Source organism: Asterias amurensis, chromosome 2, assembly GCF_032118995.1.
Source record: "Asterias amurensis chromosome 2, ASM3211899v1".
Lineage (NCBI taxonomy): Eukaryota > Metazoa > Echinodermata > Asteroidea > Forcipulatida > Asteriidae > Asterias > Asterias amurensis.
Genome location: NC_092649.1, coordinates 6,077,988 through 6,098,002, shown reverse-complemented (window position 1 = coordinate 6,098,002; position 20,015 = coordinate 6,077,988). Strand labels below are relative to the sequence as shown.

General features: G+C 41.0%; 3 protein-coding genes across 3 annotated transcripts; 2 read left to right on the top strand and 1 right to left on the bottom strand.

The window, feature by feature from the left end:
• The first annotated feature begins 204 nt into the window (after positions 1-204).
• LOC139934159 (galanin receptor 2b-like) lies at positions 205-1,244 on the top strand. The gene has a single exon (XM_071928462.1). It carries the CDS (start codon positions 264-266, stop codon positions 1,242-1,244), a length of 981 nt encoding a protein of 326 aa, XP_071784563.1. The 5' UTR covers positions 205-263.
• A 6,949-nt stretch (positions 1,245-8,193) lies between these two features.
• LOC139934158 (galanin receptor 2b-like) lies at positions 8,194-9,156 on the top strand. Its single transcript, XM_071928461.1, has one exon. It carries the CDS (start codon positions 8,194-8,196, stop codon positions 9,154-9,156), a length of 963 nt encoding a protein of 320 aa, XP_071784562.1.
• Positions 9,157-15,720: 6,564 nt separating this feature from the next.
• On the bottom strand, positions 15,721-16,689 carry LOC139934157 (galanin receptor 2b-like). The gene has a single exon (XM_071928459.1). The coding sequence runs from the start codon at positions 16,687-16,689 to the stop codon at positions 15,721-15,723; it is 969 nt and encodes a 322-aa protein (XP_071784560.1).
• Between the last annotated feature and the right edge of the window lie 3,326 nt (positions 16,690-20,015).

Sequence of the window (20,015 nt, the reverse complement as noted above, 5' to 3'; positions counted from 1 at the left end):
AATTAACTTCATAATAATAAAAACGGGTTATTTTGATCAACAATCACCTGCGCCCTAATTTTGTTATATCGCATCACTCACATCATAATTTATTAACAATATTGTTATCTGGGTTCGGAAGACACTATATTGACCAACTGCGCCTATGCAGTGATTTATTAAGCAGTCTCTTGCATCATCACATCTGCAATTGAGCAACGGAATTACTACACGATAATAAAAGCAAAGCCATTTCCGGACTTTAACAGCTGATTTTGAGAAAAATGGAGGAAATTCTTCCTTTGCGAATCTACCAGACCATCGTAGGTATTCTTGGGATCCTTGGCAATGCTCTGGTCTGTTTTGTCATCTTGAAAATACCAGCCATGCAAACCCGTACAAACGCTTTCATCTTCCACCAGGCAGTGATTGATTTCTTGGGTTCTACGATGGCTCTCTTGAATAGTGAAGTCATTGTACCAGACCCCATCCCTAGCAACGCTCTCGGATGGTTCATCTGTCATGTCTGGTCTCCTTTCATTCTTTTCGTCTTGTACGTGATGTCTACGTTCAACCTGTTAGCGTTGACCATGGAGCGGTACTTGGCCATCGTTCACCCCTTCAAGCACCAGGCAGTACTCGCCGCATGGCCTCGTCTCAAAGTCGGTTTAGCATTAACGGTGTTTTGGGCTCTCGCGTTTGGCTTGAACATCTACACTCTCGCACTTTTTCGAGAAGAAAACGGCCAATGTGTTCCAAATCTTATTCCCGGATCCAACATCATGGGGATCATAGTTATACTTATGCAATACATCTTACCCGTAGGACTGATGTTATTCGCCTACATTTGCATCGGTAAGGAGATGAAGCGGGGAGCGGCCCGTGTCGGCCCCGCACCAGCCGCACATCTTCCCGGTGGAGCAAACGCACCAGACATGGCCAATTCCCTCCTCCGGGCCAGACGCAACACCTTCAAGATGCTCCTGATCGTTTTCATCACATTCGTGATCTGCTGGACACCCAACCAGGTCATCTTTCTCATGTTTAATCTTGGTTTCCAATTGACACTGACAGAATGGTTTTATTATCTCTCTGTTGCCATGGTAGCTACTAACTCTTGTGTCAACCCTTTCATTTACGCATTGAAATACCGTCAGTTTCGCAAAGGTCTACGTCGGATCTTTTCCCGTGCTCGGGAACAGACCGAGAACTCCGGTACTGAACAATCTCTGTCCTATAATGTATCAAACCAAGTTAACACTTGAAATAAAAGTGGCACGATTAATTTGAAATGAACTAAGCACCATTATGGTTAACAAGGTGCCGTTGTGCAATATGCTGCATTTAAACCACCGGGAACTACGGGGCGAACCTCCATCTTATCGATAACTTCCCTGGGTTATTTAACGTGCGTCACACGACACACAAGACCAAAGGCTCTGCGTCCCATCCGAAGGACGACGCATCATCGTTTTTTGCTGAACGACACAGGTGTCACGACTGGAGAGGGGGGGGGGGGGCGGTGAGTTTGAACTGCAATCAAGCAAGGTTGAACAGCGGTGTGTACAACGCTGCCTTATTTACTTTGGCAGAATTTCAGACCAAATGGAACAGTGATGGCCGCTACTGGTATGTAATTTAAACGAATAAGCCGGGGCCATTTTGAAACCAGTCAATCATTATTGTGTTCTTGTAAGAAACATCTATTGGATGACGTCTCACCTCAGATGAACACATCGTCATAATTAAATCGAACGTTTTGGGAAATCACTTGATGGTTATCAAAGTGATCAAAGCAGATTATCTTTTTCACTAAACGACAAGTATTGAGTTTTAATATAGAAACATACTGAATGCATTTCTGGCGGTGCATTCTTGCAATGTCCAATGAAAAAAATGGCTGTGTAAATCTGCTGAGAAAAGGCTACCCCCCCTATGGACAAACCATGGACAAATCAATAAACTTGTGTAGAAGGCCTATGGCCAACTTACCACTTGTGCATTATGTATCTAACCGTAGTTAGTTTTATGCGTCGTGGGCTTCTTTTATAGAGGGATGACCTTTTGAACGCAGCAACTGTAGAACAAAAATTTGCTGCGTAAAAAAAGGTCGTAAAAAAGTCGCTGTCAAAAAGATCCCCAGCCATTTCAACCAGCACGGTTTGTTCACCAACAATGTATATTTATAAATTGATTGGCAAGTAAACTGCGCCAATCAAGAATCTAAACACTTGCAAATGGGTAGATATATCGGAACCTCAAATAGTATGCAAAAAATAATAAATTTATCCGACACAGTTATTTTCTTCACATTTTGACACCTCTTTAAATATGCCACGATGTTGTTTTGGCGAATATATGAGCACTTGAGTGGCTAAATGTCGAATTTCAAAAGTTGCAAAAGCAACTTGTTTGAGTAATCGATTGCGATGAACATCAGCATTAAGTATCAATAATAAAGCGAAGAGGTCAGAGATGGGATATGAATTTATAGCCAGATTCCTTGATATGGTAAAACAGGGAAAGGTGTTTCGAGATAACGAAGCAACGGTGGCAGAACTGACCAAACAGGAACGAGGACGAATCGTTTGTTTGATTGAAGCCATTCGATGCGAGCTGGGCCCAATTTCATAGAGCTGCTTAAACACAAAATTTTGCTTAAGCAAAAAAATCCCTGCTTAGTAAAATCAGATTACCGGCCAAGACTCCACTCAATTGTTATGCTAAGTAAACAACAGCTAAATACCAGGAACAAGCAATGTATATCGCGTGAAATTTTTGCCAGTAACATGTGTACAATAAGCAAGCTATTTTCGCTCTTACGCAAATTGTTTGCTTAAGCAGCTCTATGAAATTGGCCCCGTAGCTTTTTAAGTTTGAACAACACCAGCGATTGATATCTAACTCAATAATAAGCAACTCCTCTCCCACCGTTCATTAATACCGAACTGTGTATAAGACGTGAGATCTTTTCTTTCACGGTGAATAATCGCCCCTGGTATCTCACTCGGTTTCCTAAAGCCATTATACACTTTCGGTACAGGAAAAAAAAAAAAAAAAAAAAAAAAAAACATTAAAACAATATCAATTCTCGATAGCGAGAATTACGGATTTATTTTAAACACATGTCATGAATGACACGGCGAAACGTGCGGAAACAAGAGTGGGTTTTCCCGTTATTTTCTCCCGACTCCGATGACCGATTGAGTCTAAATTTTCCCAGGTTTGTTATTTTATATATAAGTTGTGATACACGAAGTGTGGGACTTGGACAATACTGTTTGCCGAAAGTGTATAATGGATTTGAAACAAGGTGAGCAACCGAGTGTATACTGGCCCAACTTTGATGTTCCCTTTTGCGCCATTGTTTTTGAGTCCACGACGATGGCTCCCCTCCTGCCAGGGGTCGATTTCACACAGGTGTAGGACTAACCCGAATATAGGACTATAGTCGTATGACATATTAAAAACGCATGGCTAGTCCTAAGTTAGGATGGGTGTAACACGTCGCAACTCGAGATGAGACTAGTCTTAACTTGTTGAGAAATCCACCCATATGGAATCAAACAATATCTTGACACAACCTTAAGCTTGGATTAATCCCTAAGAGGATTAATCCCTAAGAGTCTTTAACAATCCCCTATTACTCCCCTGAAAGTATGGTCAAGGAGATGGCTCAGTGAGCTATTAATCCTAACCACTTTTACTAACAGCTCCGGACCAGACACCGGGTCTGGAAGAACCTTCCGTCGATTTCACGATTTTATCCTAATTCGAGAGTTAGGACGAGTAACTTGTTTTAATTTAGGACCAATCTTCAGGTTAACATGATACAGTAAAAGGCTGCGACTCGTCCTACAGTCTTAAAAGTTCAGTGAAATCGACGGCGGGTGAAATGGATATAAAAGTGGGCAGTTAATACCAGGTTGGCGTATCGGGGCAGTTTTTTTTCTTTTTTACCGTGGAGGAAAATACCTCATGCCTATAACCTTCACAATCCTGTATCACTGCATGGTTCAGCTTAACTTGGCGTTAAAGTGACAGTTTCTACGATGTTTTTATTACAACATTGTAAACCAAGTGGCAGGCAACGCAACGATAAAATAAACGGGTTTCGGAAACTCCATAAATAGGGTTTTTTTCGGTCAATTTCGGAAAATGAGCCGCCAATTTAACCACAAGCCTATTCTATTTCGCACGAAATCGAATGCTACTGAAAAGGGTCATTCAATTTATTTTTAAGACTAGTCAAATGTACTTTTACGTCATTCGACTTAACAAAATAATCATTCAGTTTAACAATTCATCAAAGCTGCATTCAAATCTGCATTCAAAAATAGTGGGGCATGGTGTCGTTCCATTCGCACTGAATGGAGTGGATAAACTAATACAGACAATTATTACATTGTATTTTCACTCTTATATAGTTCTTCAAAAAAATGCATTTTGACTAAATGAATTTTGTCACTTCCAGAACCTTGCAGTTAGAGACGAAAACCGTTCGTCGAATACAATTTTTTTTTCTCTCAATATATCTGTTACGGTGCATAACTGAAGACATTTTTATTTTTAAAAACAATTTACAGCAAAACACAAGGAATATTACTCGTACCTTAACAGGTTGTAAGGACGGGTGTGTCTATTACCAGAGGGTTAGACTTTGGGAGACGTCGATGGATATGCCAGCTGAAATTAAAGTAACGTTATCATTATTTAATGTAAATGCATTTTCTTTTTGATAAATGACCGTTATTTACATTAGTTCCAAAAACGATTCACCAGAAATATCTCACGGATACTAGAAATAGAGTCAAGTTGGCACATAGTTATTTTAACACATTGCTAATTATAATTCCAAATCCGAAATTGTTGTCTGCAGGAACGGTCTGATTTTTAGTGGAACAAACTAAAGTCCACATGCTCATAATGCAACTATCAAAATGATAAGCAATACAAGATACACGCTCAACAAGTTGTACACTGTTAACGGATGAGCAATGAAAATCTACACGCTCAACAAGTTGTACAATATTTATTGACTAGCAATGAAAATCTACACGCTCAACCCTCAACCAGTTGTACAATAGTATCAAGTACAGCAATTCCCATTATTTAATAATAATAATAATGTGCAACTTACTGGAAATTCAATGGAATGATGCTAGCGGGTTTCGTCGGGCTGTGGCATGGAGCCTGGAGCTATTGTCATAGATTCGTTGACGGAACATCTATAGCTCAAAAAGAACGGAAAGAACGAAAGACTCACAACACGTCTTGCCGCTGTCGCTTCTTGTGCAGGAATGATTTGAGTCAAGCACTGCATGCCATTGCAGGATAGCCCCGTACCACACCCTCAACGCCCCAGCGAACTGTAAGTATTCTTATTGAAGTTACTTATAAGGGAAGGAATTCGGTGAACAATTGACTGGGTAATTTGCAACGAAACGATTTGCCCGTATTTTGAGAGAGGGGCGGATGACGAAGTTTCAGCAAACTCAGCAAAATGCAAAACACGACATCTCAAATATTGAAGATAAATCTCAATCAGCTAATTATTATTATTTGCAAGAAAGAGGCGGTACACATTTTATAGCTCAACCTAGTCAACTTATTATATACGTGTATACGTGGCTTTTCACTACTAGGCTAGTATACACAATTTACAGCACACAGGCTCTGGAATTCACTCCCTGAAAACCTCAGGGAAGTACATAACATCTCCATCTTTCAGCAGCAACTCAAGCCACTCAATATTTGTATAATAATTAATTTTATGAAACTGACATACAGATCCTTGTCATTTGATTGGTGGAACTTACTTCACGTGACATTCACTATTACTCCCATCCGCACCGGCGATCAAAAAGACCTCTTTGCCCACGGGGAATAGCATTTTCCCATTCAACAGTTAGGGTAATTCTTGTTCCCAATGTTTTTGAGCAGTACAGCGCCACCGCGCCGCTGCTAAAAACATAGGAGCACCTGTGCAAAAGGTTGTGATCCGATTGCTATTAAATGGGTGCATTGTTGCCGCTACGCACGCGGCGCTAAATGATTGATTTTTCATAATGTTATACTTTTAAAATACATCTCATGACAGGGATTTATATGTCAGTTATATAAAACAAATATTGAGTGGCTTTAATTCGTGGAATGGAAGGAATATTACCGCTCGGTAAAATGTGGACTGTTCCATTTCGCTCGGCTTCGCCTCGTGAAATGGAGCAGTCAAAATTTTACCTTGCGATAATATTCCTCCCATTCCACTCTGAGCCACTAATTTTTTGTGTAATATTCTATATCTATGCTTCGGACTCGTTGGGTATGGGACGCAGAAGCGCTATCTTTTTTCGTATTCCACTCGTGCTCGTGTGATAACTTATAATAGTCTTTACACAAATGAAATATTTACGAGAAAATTTATGTCTGGATGGTAGCAGACAGCACACAATGGATCCGAGTTAAATAGTGACAATAGACTGTGCAAGTCTCGCACGTCGCGAAAACGAGAACTTAATTCGAAAAAAGGTATATTTTTGTACAAAACCAAATTGTATTGAAATTGTTATTTGTTAAAAAATTCTTTAAGATTATTATTTTTAACGTACTTTTTGTATAATTATTATTTTAATTCGTGTACATAATAATTGTTTTGTTTAAATTAACGTAAACATTATACATTTATCGGGACGAGGATCGCTGTTCGACATCGACCTAGATGGTTTTTCTAATAAACCCCGTTTGTGAATCACGTCCAATTGGTGCGATCATCACAATAGGTTCAGCGATAATGGGAACGTCAATTGGGTAATATTCTTAATTGTTTAGAGTAAACCGGAAACTGGAGGTCAAGTTTTTTTCTTTAGTTTTCTTCGTAAATTTGTTGAATTGATTTTACTTTTCTGTTTTTAATCACTTATTTTTACATTCCCAAGAACATATTCACTTTTTAGAGTCATAACTTATGTTAAACTAAAATTATTGACAGAACAAAATCTCCCCAACGTAAAACTCCATTAGGTTGGGACCACAATGGTCCCGGAAGTTCAATTTCTCGCGAGACTTGCACAGTCTATACCAAAGTGCAACCATCAGCCGTTGAAATTACATTATTATGGGTTCGTTTGTTTAGCTTCCCTGGGTCTACCCCGCGGTCCTCACTCGGGTGAGCCACTGACAAGAGCTAATCGAACGACCAAACTCGCCCTCTAGCGGTGACGGCATGTACCTCAGGTCACCCCCAAGTGACCCACTCCACAAGCAGGGCACTGGGGGCTGACCCAGGTGAGCCCCCTCAAAGCTATTCGAACGTACCGGGGCAGACCGGGGTCGACCCAGGGAAGCTAAACGAACGCACCAACTGTCTCCATGCACTGATGGTTATCAAAAGGATACCATTTTATTGTCGCCACAACCACCCACTTTATATTCAACGGACCATGAATCTATTTCGCGTTGGCGTTTAAGAATTTTTAGCTCGCAGTGGTTTTTTCTCTTTCCAGTTTCGATATGTCTCTTCCTTCGTTTTTGTCTTGGATGTCCATCAATATTTTCTTTCTTTGGTTGGATATATTACGAATTGTTTCGCCGTTTGTGAAATTAGGTTTACATGTATTATAGTTAGTGTTTAATCGTAGATACTATGCAGGCCCTACAGTGCTTTGTAACTTTGTAAAATGCACTTCATGAATAATTCTTATTCTTATTATTATTACTTCTGGGAAATCCCTAGAGTTTAATAACATAAATACGGTTTGAATAGAGTCAATTAGTCTAGTATCGAGATTACCGCGGACATGTAACTGAATTATCTCCCTTCCCAAACCTTTTGTGTTTTAATATTTTTCTTAGATCCCAACGTATGTATTCATTAATCTTGCTGGCTTAATTACTTTAAAAACTCAGGAACAAAGTTCTCTTTTAGAATGCAGTTCGATTTTCTAAATTACTTGCAAGCCCTGATTTCAAGTATAGCGATGTACTGTATAAAACCCCAGCTCGAAAATTAAAAACATCGTGTTCACTTCTTTTACAACCAAACAAAAAACCTTCAGACGATTCAGTGGAATAATTTAATCAAGTCGTACAAGATTGCTTGATATAAAACGTTCTGTGGAATCTGAAATCGCTGCGAAACGAGAAACGGAGTTAACAGACGTGCTGCGTAAATATAGCAAAGGCAATTCCCGATTTTAACAGCCGATTTTGACAATAATGGAGGAAATTCTTCCTTTGCGAATCTACCAGACCATCGTAGGTATTCTGGGCATCCTTGGCAATGCTCTGGTCTGTTTTGTCATCTTGAAAATACCAGACATGCAAACTCGTATCAACTCGTTCATCTTCCACCAGGCAGTGATTGACTTCTTGGGTTCTACGGTGATTCTCTTGAAGAGTGAAATCAAGGAACCAGACCCCATCCCTAGCGACGCTCTCGGATGGTTTATCTGTCATGTCTGGTCTGCTTTCATCATGTTCCTCTTGTACGTGATGTCAACGTTCAACCTGTTAGCGTTGACCATGGAGCGGTATTTGGCCATCGTTCACCCCTTCAAGCACCAGGCAGTACTCGCCGCATGGCCTCGTCTCAAAGTCGGTGTAGCCATGACGGTGTGTTGGGCTCTCGCGTTTGGCTTGAAAACTTACAATATTTTTATTGTTCGAGAAGTAAAGGGCCAATGTGTTCCAAACCCAATTCCAGGATCCAAAATCATGGGAGTCGTAGTTATATTTCTGCAATACATCTTGCCCGTAGGAGTGATGTTCTTCGCTTATATTCGCATCGGTGTGGAGATGAAGCGGGGAGCGGCCCGTGTCGGCCCGGGACCAGCCGCACATCTTCCCGGTGGAGCAAACGCACCAGACATGGCCAATTCCCTCCTCCGGGCCAGACGCAACACCTTCAAGATGCTCCTGATCGTTTTCATCACATTCGTGATCTGCTGGACACCCAACCAGGTCATCTTTCTCATGTTTAATCTTGGTTTTCAATTGACACTGACAGAATGGTTTTATTATCTCTCTGTTGCCATGGTAGCTACTAACTCTTGTGTCAACCCTTTCATTTACGCATTGAAATACCGTCAGTTTCGCAAAGGTCTACGTCGGATCTTTTCCCGTGCTCGGGAACAGACCGAGAACTCCGGTACTGAACAATCTCTGTCCGAACCAAGTTAACACTTGAAATGTAAGTGGCACGATTAACTTGAAATGTACATTCAATTCGGAGAGACTTTTATTGTTAAAAGTCAGACGGCTTTTAGTGGGATCTTTGGTTGTGAAAAAGCATTTTAATTCCCACATTGTGGTGTTTAATAAAAACAGCTGACATTATCAATACCTGTGAATTTGTAACAAAATCCAAGAGGCTTCTTTTATCTGAGAGTAGACTACACTCAAGCAGTGATCAGCGGAGTTTACATCGCTGTCTCCTTATTTGACAGTTTAAGGTTATTCGGAACATCTTGGTGATCCATTTGTCTAAGATATGGACTAGAATGGTTAAACTTTCAACTTGAAACCAACTCCTTTTTTTTTAAGACACAGCTACGAGACGACGTTTCACCTCAGATCTGCAAGGATCACGGCCAGATCTTTACCATTTTTGGCCGTAATGGTAGGATTAATATTCTGCCCACACTGTAGGATATTATTATGTGCACTTTATAATGGGCCCTTTCAGACCAACCTGAAACCCTACACAGCTCGTCAACCTTTTAGTTTACAAACTCACAAACCACTAGAGTATATGAAAAAATGATGTTGAAGGATAGATAATGGCAGTGGACACTATTGGTAATTACAAAAAATATTTATTAGCATAAAACCTTATTGGTATCGAGTAAATAAGGAGAGGTTGATTGCATAAAAACGGAGGTTGATAGCATAAAAACGTTGTGGGAAACGGCTCCCTCTGAAGCAACGTAGATTTCGAGAAAGAAGTAATTTTCCACGAACTTGATTTCGAGACTTTGGAATTAGATTTTGAGGTCCCGAAATCAAGCATCTGACAAGGGTGTATCCTCTTTCGTTATTATCTCGCAACTTGGAGCCTTTTTTTACAGGTTTGTTATTTTATGCATGTGTTGAGATACACCAAGTGAGAAGACTGGTCTTTGAAAATTACTAATAGTGTCCAGTGTTTTTAACAATAATTAGGAGATTTGATCATCACATTTTGTAGTTATTAAAACAGCATGAAGCCGGTCCTTCCGCAAGCGCCCCTCAGCTGCTTCGGAGGGTCAAAGTTGAAAATGGCGTCGTTGGTGGTGCGCCTGAAGTACACTTCGTTGTCATCTGCAAAGATTTGATGATGAAACTGCTCAAGAAGTCACTGCATGAGCGAAGTTGAAATAATCTGAACATTTTGTTATACTTATTTATATTCCTGTTGCTGTTCAATCTCGCCTCCAAATAGATTCTGGTGAGAACACCGTGGTCCTTGTTGAGTGGAGTATCGATAGTGTCCCAGCTTACTTGTATAACTCTTGTATGTTTGCATACAATGTAAACTGGGGTGTGTATGAAGCTCCTCAAGAAAGCGTAACATGTTAACTTGGTTATGGTCCACTAGTACACAAATCGACTGAAATAGTCAGTATCAGTCACAATTTGGATAGAACGAAAGCTCCATTCGGGAATTTTTCAATTAAAAGGCCCCGTCACACAGGCCCCGATAACGAGAACGACAACGCGATTGGTTGAATACGCGTGATCTTATTCTGCGTGGAGCAATTTAACCAATCGAGGGCGTGCATTTTTATCGTTCTCGTTTTTAATATCTTACTCGTTTTCGTACTTGTTTTCGTTCTCGTTATCGGGGCCTGTGCTCGCCTTTGAAGCAAGCATGCGTGATTTTTCTTTGTTTATGTAACAAGCTGAATTGTGTCATAGATTTTAGGAAGTTGGAAAATAATTAACTAGAGACGTATTATGACATCAACTGATGCGAGGGCATTCTGTGACTGCATTGTATAACACGTGATGTGAGTTCGATTGAAAAGAGATGAAACAATGTGCAGTGAACTCCATCATTGCAGTCGCTTGATAAATAAATTCCCCTCAAATCTAACAGGGCCCAGTTTCATGGATCTGCTTACCGCCGAGTTCTGCGCTCACGATCACGATTCCCCGCTGACGTGCAAGCGCCGAATTTATGCGTTAGCGTTGTAAGCGTAGAAGTGCCTATCGTGGAGTAAGCACGGGCAGAAGCCAAAATTAGCCACTAACCCGTGAAATACGCTTGCCGTATTAGCACAGAATTCCCTGCTTAAGTGCCGATTCTATGCTTAGCAGAGCAACGAAATTGGGCCCAGCTCTCCAATCAATTGCCAATGATTCTTAGGTGTTTATACCCTGGTTCATAACGATGCATGCAAATACCAACATAATTATTAGCGGCAGCTCGCCGTTGTTGTTTTTTGGTTTGTTTTTTGAAGAAAAACAAGTTCAGTGGTGAACACTCTGAATGTTTAAAACTAATTAATAAATACCTTGGACGGTTTCAAGTCTCTGATTGGTCAAAACCCGGTCACGTGTGAGAGTGTTAACGGTGGTATAAAGACCGGCTTTGGAAAATGGCGAATAAGTGTCCACTCAATCAGCATACATTGTGTAAACCTTGCGCGTTGCACTGTATCGCACGCTTATTTATATCCCTGTTAGTTTCATTGCAACTTCGCGCACTTGCGCGTACGCGCGCTAAAAATGTATCAATTTTGAGTGCGCGCGTGTAACATGTGCGCGCATATAAACTGACGCCGAGCTCATGCGCGCGTTTTAATGCACAAGGAACAGCTAGCTATCGTCCATTCATTTGCCTCCTTTGACCCCAGTGAAGGCGCTGAACAGATCGTTATTTAAAAGAGTCACTGGTCTCAAAGATCAATAATGTGATTAACGCACGAAAGAGATGGGAACCATCAAAAGCTCAAACATGGCCCCTGAACATGTCTGGAAGTGCCGCCGAGAGAAAAGTCACAAAATTTGAACAATTTTAGCCGTTTAATTCGCTAAAAAAGGTATTTATTAAAGGGAATAACAGTGTTCGTACCCGGTCTTCACTGCGTGGTAATGACCTTGGTTGGTGGCTGGCGCTGTTAACAGACCTCGCCTCCGAGGTTAAGACGTTAAGAGCCCGTAATTTAATAACGACACCAGCTGTGTGGCTAAAAATTGTATGCTATTTAAGTTGTGGCCATTGATTCATAATTTGGCTGCACTGGGCTTGACAGACACCCCCACCCTCGGGGTAAAACATCGGAGGAACAACCTAAAACCAAGTTGAAATTACCAATAGTCCTAATGCACAATTCTTAACAGAAGACAATATCAGCCGCCAGACAATGTTTTGCTGCATTGGGCGCGGCCCGACAGACACATATACCCTCCCCGGGTTAAACATCAAAGGAACCACCTGAAACCAAGTTGAAATGACCAATAGCAATAATCTTAATACAAGTATCAACTGCCAGACAGCAGTTTTGCTTCATTGGGCCCGACAGACACCTCCCCTCACCCGGGGTAAACATCAAAGGAACCACCTGAACTTAAGTTGAAATGACCAATAGCAATATTCTTAATACAAGTATCAAGTGCCAGACAGCAGTTTTGCTGCATTGGGCCCGACAGATACCTCCCCTCCCCAGGGGTAAACACCAAAGGAACCACCTGAATTTAAGTTGAAATGACCAATAACAATATTGGTGGTTCATTTGACGTTAACCCGGGGGGGGGGGGGGGGGGGGAGTTGTCTGCCGGGCCCAATGCAGCAAAACTTTTGTCTGGCAGTTGATACTAAGAATATTGTTATTGGTCATTTCAACTTGGTTTCAGGGGGTTCCTCTGATGTTTAACCCAGGGGGAGGGGAGTTGTCTGCCGGGCCCAATGCAGCAAAACTGTTGTCTGGCAGTTGATACTTGTATTAAGAATATTGTTATTGGTCATTTCAACTTGGTTTCAGGGGGTTCCTCTGATGTTTAACCCGGGGGGGGGGGGGGGGTGGGAGTTGTCTGCCGGGCCCAATGCAACAAAACTTTCGTCTGGCAGTTGATACGTGTATTAAGAATAATATTGTATTGGTCACATTCCAACTTAGTTTCAGTGGTTCCTCTGATGTTTAACCCGGGGAAGGGAGGTGTCTGCCGGGCCAAATGCAGCAAAACGTTCGTCTGGTGGTGATTGATACTGGACGTCAAAGAATAGTGTGTTTGGTCATTACTTGGTTTCAGGTGATTCCTTTGTTTAACCCGGGTAAGGGAGGTGTCTGCCGGGCAAAACATTTGTCCGGCGCCTGATATTGTCTTGTGTTAAGAATAGTGCAATAGGCCTTGGTAATTTCAACTTGGTTTTAGGTCGTTCCTCCGATGTTGAACCCCGGGGGTGGGGGTGTCTGGTAGGCCCAATGCAGCCAAATTATGAATCAAGGGCCATAACTTAAATAGTATACACCTTTCAGCCGCAAAGCTGGTGTCGTTATTAAATTACGGGCTTAAAGGAACACGTTGCCTTGGATCGGTCGAGTTGGTTTTTGTCAAGCGTTTGATACCGTTTTTCATAAAATGCATATGGGTAGAAAGATGTTGTAAAAGTAGAATACAATGATCCACACAAACATGCCTCAAAATTGCGTGGTTTTCCTTTTACCTCGTCGACTAACACGTCGGCCATTTATGGGGGTCAAAATTTTGACTCCCATAAATGGCCGACCGTGTTGGTTCGCACAGTAGAAGGAAAACCATGCAATTTCGAGGCAAACTTGTGTGGATCATTGTATTCTACTTTTAAAACGTCTTTCCAACCATATGCATTATATAAAAAACGGTTACAAACGCTTTTGTTTTGACCAACTCGTCCGATCCAAGGCAACGTGTTCCTTTAACGTTTAAAAGAATACCACCACGACGCGCGGTGTCGGCCGGGGGCGGAGCTCCAAAAGGGGGAGATTTTAGTATATTGTAAGAGGCTGTATCTCAGAAACGACATGGAGTATGGATTTAATTTTTGGTTTGTGTACATTTTAGCCGTAGTGGAACAGTTAAACAAAGTTTCATGTAAATCTGAGGTAATTTGACAACTGGTTATTTTCAACCCATAGGTTTGTACACTAAATATTTGGGGAGGCCTAATGCAGCAGAAAATTTGTCTGGCGGTTGATTTTGTTTACTTAGTATCAGGGTAATGACCATTTCCACTTGGTTTCATGTGGTACCTAGAATGTTTGATTCAGTCCATTATTTTGCCTCTTTGTTGGGGGTCCATGCGCCACATGCAGCGGGGAGTCCCCGGCAGACATCCATATCTGATTATGTCAGGTTATCCACTAAACGTTCCCGTAGTCAAATATTGGTACCTCGTTCCTTTAACCAAAGTGCTCTGGGCTGCCGGTCTAATAATTTATAGATCAAAGGCACGAAGAACGACAATATGTGACGTCACAAAAATCAAATTCTTTAATGTATTTGCCTCTACTTCATTGTATCTCATACAGTAAGTGGTCGAGTATAGTACATTCTTCATAGTTACTAAAATTATATATCTTTGTTCAGTAGACGTTATATATAGTTACTCAATTGCATTTACATTTTCATTTTGCAAATCGAATCAAATTGAATCGAATTGAATTGATGTAGCTCAGCATAATGCTTTTGAGGCCACAATATAATCATTTATGTTTCGTCTCAGTGAGTGAAAAAAAAACCACAAATTAAACTTATCTAATACTCTACCAATAAAAACATGAGAGAATGAATCAAAGCTTTTTCAAAATCTATTAAATAAATGTCAGGAATCTTCGTTTATTTAAGCAAAACACACTAAACTAATATCCTCATCTAAACAATGCTCTTGAAAGAAACGTTTTTGATTATCGTGATTTAAAGCCTAGAGTCACGATTTAAAGTCACCTGGAAATAGAATTTTTATTTTTTCAAACATAAGAGTATATGTTTAGTAACAATAATTTTTTCCAAAGTAAATTGTTTGTCACGATTTACATGTTTAAACAACAGATAAAGTTGATTGGGGGTTGACTCCGCCTACCCATTGTGTGACGTCAATCGAGGCAGACTTTGCCTTAAAGGCAGTTGACACTATTGGTATTTGTCAAAGACTAGCCTTTACAGTTGGTGTCTCTCAACATATGCATAAAATAACAACCCTGTGAAAATTTGAGCTCAATCGGTCATCGAACTTGCGAGATAATAATGAAAGGAAAAACACTCTTTTCACACGAAGTAGTGTGCGTTTAGATGGTTGTGATTTCGATACCTCAAGTTCTAAATCTGAGGTCTTGAAATCAAATTCGTGGAAAATTACTTCTTTTTCGAAAACTATGGCACTTCAGAGGGAGCCGTTTCTCACGATGTTTTATACCATCAACCTGTCCCCATTACTCATCACCAAGAAAGGTTTTGTGCTAATAATTATTTTGAGTAATTACCAATAGTGTCCACTGCCTTTAATGCGTAGAGTAAACACACGAGCAATAGTGCATTGTGGTCTGGTCCGACGTCTTTTTTCAGCACTGTGCAGCATTTCCTCTTCAAATATCGCTTTCGTTTGGTTACAATTTCACAAGTTGAATGTCGGGTGTTTTTGTGTGTGAAAACATCGAATAAAGGAGTTCAATTGTTCTTCCAAAAGACAATTTTGTTTGATCCAAAAAGCCGTCTTATCTGTGAAGATCAAAGTCTCTCTGAATTTGTTGTGAAATCTCGCCTTTTATTCTTCAAGTGTTAAATTTAGTTTGATACATTATAGGACAGAGACTGTTCAGTACCGAAGTTCTCGGTTTGTTCCCGAGCACGGGAAAAGATCCGACGTAGACCTTTGCGAAACTGACGGTATTTCAATGCGTAAATGAAAGGGTTGACGCAAGAGTTAGTACCTACCATAGCAATGGAGAGATAGTAATACCATTCCTTCAAAGTAAATCGAAAACCAAGATTGAACATCAGGTAAATAACCTGGTTGGGTGTCCAGCAGATCACGAATGTGATGAAAACGATCAGGAGCATCTTGAAGGTGTTGCGTCTGGCCCGAAGGAGGGACTTGGCCATGTCTGGTGCGTTTGCTCCACCGGGAAGATGTGCGGCTGGTGCCGGGCCGACACGGGCCGCTCCCCGCTTCATCTCCACACCGATGCGAATGTAAGCAAAGAACATCACTCCTACGGGCAAAATGTATTCAAGGAATGCAACGATGACTCCCAAGATATTGGATCCATGAATCGGATTTGGAACACATTGACCGTTTTCTTCTCGAAAAAGGACGACGGCGTAAATGTTCAAGCCAAAACCGAGAGCCCAACACACCGTCATGGCTACACCGACTTTGAGACGAGGCCATGCGGCGAGTACTGCCTGGTGCTTGAAGGGGTGAACGATGGCCAAATACCGCTCCATGGTCAACGCTAACAGGTTGAACGTTGACGTCACGAAGAAGAAGAACAGAATGAAAGGAGTCCATACTTGACAGATGAACCATCCGAGAGCGTTGCTTGGGATGGGGTCTGGTACTTTGATTTCACTCTTCAAGAAAATCATCATAGAACTCAGGAAGTCAATCACTGCCTGGTGGAAGATGAACGAGTTGATACGAGTTTGCATGGCTGGTATTTTCAAGATGACAAAACAGACCAGAGCATTGCCAAGGATGCCCAGAATACCTACGATGGTCTGGTAGATTCGCAAAGGAAGAATTTCCTCCATTATTATCGAAGTCGGCTGTTAAAATCGGGAATTGCCTTTGCTATTTTTACGCAGCACGTCTGTTAACTCCGTTTCTCGTTTCGCAGCGACTTCAGATTCCACAGAACGTTTTTCAGGATGTTTTTCATTTTTGAGCTGGGGTTTTATACATCGCTAAACTTGAAATCAGGGCTTGCAAGTAATTTAGAAAATCGAACTGCATTCTAAAAGAGAACTTTGTCCCTGAGTTTTTCAAGCAATTAAGCCAGCAAGATTAATGAATACATACGTTGGGATCTAAGAAAAAAATTCAAACACAAAAGGTTTGGGAAGGGAGATAATTCAGTTACATGTCCGTGGTAATCTCGATACTAAATGACTCTATTCAAACCGTATTTAAACTCTAGGGATTTCCCAGAAGTAATAATAATAAGAATAAGAATTATTCATAAAGTGCATTTTACAAAGTTACAAAGCACTGTAGGGCCTGCATAGTATCTACGATTAAACTATAATACATGTTAACCTAAGTTCACAAACGGCGAAACAATTCGTAATATATCCAACCAAAGAAAGAAAATATTGATGGACATTCAAGACAGAAACGAAGGAAGAGACATATCGAAACTGGAAAGAGAAAAAAAATCACTGCGAGATAACAATTCTTAAACGCCAACGCGAAATAGATTCATGGTCCGTTGAATATAAAGTGGGTGGTTGTGGCGACAATAAAATGGTATCCTTTTGATAACCATCAGTGCATGGAGACAGTTGGTGCGTTCGTTTAGCTTCCCTGGGTCGACCCCGGTCTGCCCCGGTACGTTCGAATAGCTTTGACGGGGTTCACCTGGGTCAGCCCCCAGTGCCCTGCTTGTGGAATGGGTCACTTGGGGGTGACCTGAGGTACATGCCGTCACCGCTAGAGGGCGAGTTTGGTCGTTCGATTAGCTCTTGTCAGTGGCTCACCCGAGTGAGGACCGCGGGGTAGACCCAGGGAAGCTAAACGAACTAACCCAGAATAATGTAACTTCAACGGCTGATGGTTGCACTTTGGTATTGTCACTATTTAACTCGGATCCATTGTGTGCTGTCTGCTACCATCCAGACATAAATTTTCTCGTGAATATTTCATTTGTATAAAGACTATTATAAGTTATCACATGAGCACGAGTGGAATACGAAAAAATATAGCGCTTCTGCGTCCCATATCCAACGAGGCCGAAGCTTAGAAATAGAATATTATACAAAAATTTAGTGGCTCAGAGTGGAGTGGGAGGAATATTATCGCAAGGTAAAATTTGGACTGTTCCATTTCACGAGGTGAAGCCGAGTGAAATGGAACAGTCCAAATTTTACCGAGCGGTAATATTCCTTCCATTCCACGTATTAAAGCCACTCAATATTTGTTTTATATAACTGACATATAAATCCCTGTCATGAGATGTATTTTAAAAGTATAACATTATGAAAAATCATATAGCGCCGCGTAGCAGCAACAATGCACAAATTTAATAGCAATCGGATCACAACCTTTTGCACAGGTGCTCCTATGTTTTTAGCAGCGGCGCGGCGGCGCTGTACTGCTCAAAAACATTGGGAACAAGGATGACCCTAACTGTTGAATGGAAATGCTATTCCCCGTGGGCAAATAGGTCTTTTTGATCGCCGGTGCGGATGGGAGTAATAGTGAATGTCACGTGAAGTAAGTTCCACCAATCAAATGACAAGGATCTGTATGTCAGTTTCATAATTCCTCCATAATTCTGCGAAATAGTTGTCAAACTTTGGAAAAAGCTTCGCCTTAGTTACACGTCTGTCATTCCGTTTGCAGCGATTTCTGTTTTACCGAGAGGTTTTATACCAAACAGACTGTCACGGCTTGAGTGAAGTTGATCGTGACAAGATTTTTTCTAAATGAATGAACATTGTTGTTCATTTCCTTTTTAATTGTAAAAAATCGTGTCAAGAACTGTTGAAGAAATTGAACTGCGTGAAAAGGGCCTTCATAAAAAGGTCCAGCTAAGGAGGTTGAAGGGCGTATAGTGCCCCGGTTTTATAAGTCCGTCATTCTTTCCTATCAATTGCAGCAAGTTAAGATTTTACGGAATGTTTTGTATCAAGCAGCCTTTCAAGGATTGACCGAAGTTGACAATCTAACATTGAACGATTTGTATTTTCATTTTATCGTGTAAATCGTGGCAAACACATTTCAGTAAATTGAACTGCTTTTAAAAAGGCCATTAAAAATTCAACGCATTATAGAAGGCAGAGAGAAGGGCGCATTTAAGTGTGATCTCCGAAGAACCCTGGTTCGTCAACCTTGTTCGCCAACTGTAATGTAATTTAAGAATTTAATTTAATAATTCATTCTTAATATTACTGCCTGACACTTTTAGTTATAGCCTTGTTAACTTCGAAAGCGTACAAGTTGACATCGAGAGCGAACAAGTTTTCTCCAGAATCTATCTGGACTTTCTGGGGCGATGGTTGTTGTAAAGAACTTGTAATGAACTGGGGCTGCAATTAAAGTGTTGACGGTAAAAACAGTTGGAATTGCACGTACCCAAGTCAACTCGTACCCGAGTCAACTCGTACCTGAGTCAACTCGTACCCGAGTCAACTCGTACCCAAGTCAACTCGTATCCAAGACAACTCGTACCCAAGTCAACGCGGGGCTAAAACACCGAGCGTACGGATCAGTATCCAGGGGCCAATTTCATAGAGCTGCTTAAGCAAAAAATGTGCTTAAGCACGAAAATAGCTTGCTTATTTTTTATATGTTACTGGCAAAAATTTCATGCCATATACATTGCTTGTGACTGGTACTCAACTGTTGCTTACTTAGTATAACAATTGAGTGGAGTCTTGGCCGGTAACCTGATTTTACTGAGCAAGGATTTTTTTGCTTAAGCAAAATTTTGTGCTTAGCAGCTCTATGAAATTGGGCCCTGGGCAGCAGTAGAGGACAAGAACAGCTATGGACAGGATCTTAATGGAAGGTGACATTGGCTCAGAGAACAGGCTAAGGAGATGTGACAAGAGATGACTTGGAGAGCAACGCAAATGACCCATTGTGCGAGTGTACATGACATAACAAAGACCATCCTAAGTCAGTACATGTATAATAGGCACTCCCGTATCACTTGTTAAAGGAACACGTTGCCTTGGATCGGTAGAGTTGGTCTTTGAAAAGCGTTTGTTATAAAATGCCTTTGTGTAAAAAGATGCTGTAAAAGTAGAATACAATGACCCACACAAACATGCCTGGAAATTGCAAGGTTTTCCTTTTACCTCGTCGACTAAACAGTCGACCATTTATGGGAGTCAAATTTTTGACTCCCATAAAT

Excerpts from the sequence above, each read along its gene's own strand:
- LOC139934159 (XM_071928462.1), top strand. The coding sequence starts at position 264 with ATGGAGGAAATTCTTCCTTTGCGAATCTACCAGACCATCGTAGGTATT.
- LOC139934157 (XM_071928459.1), bottom strand. The coding sequence starts at position 16,689 with ATGGAGGAAATTCTTCCTTTGCGAATCTACCAGACCATCGTAGGTATT.
- LOC139934158 (XM_071928461.1), top strand. The coding sequence starts at position 8,194 with ATGGAGGAAATTCTTCCTTTGCGAATCTACCAGACCATCGTAGGTATT.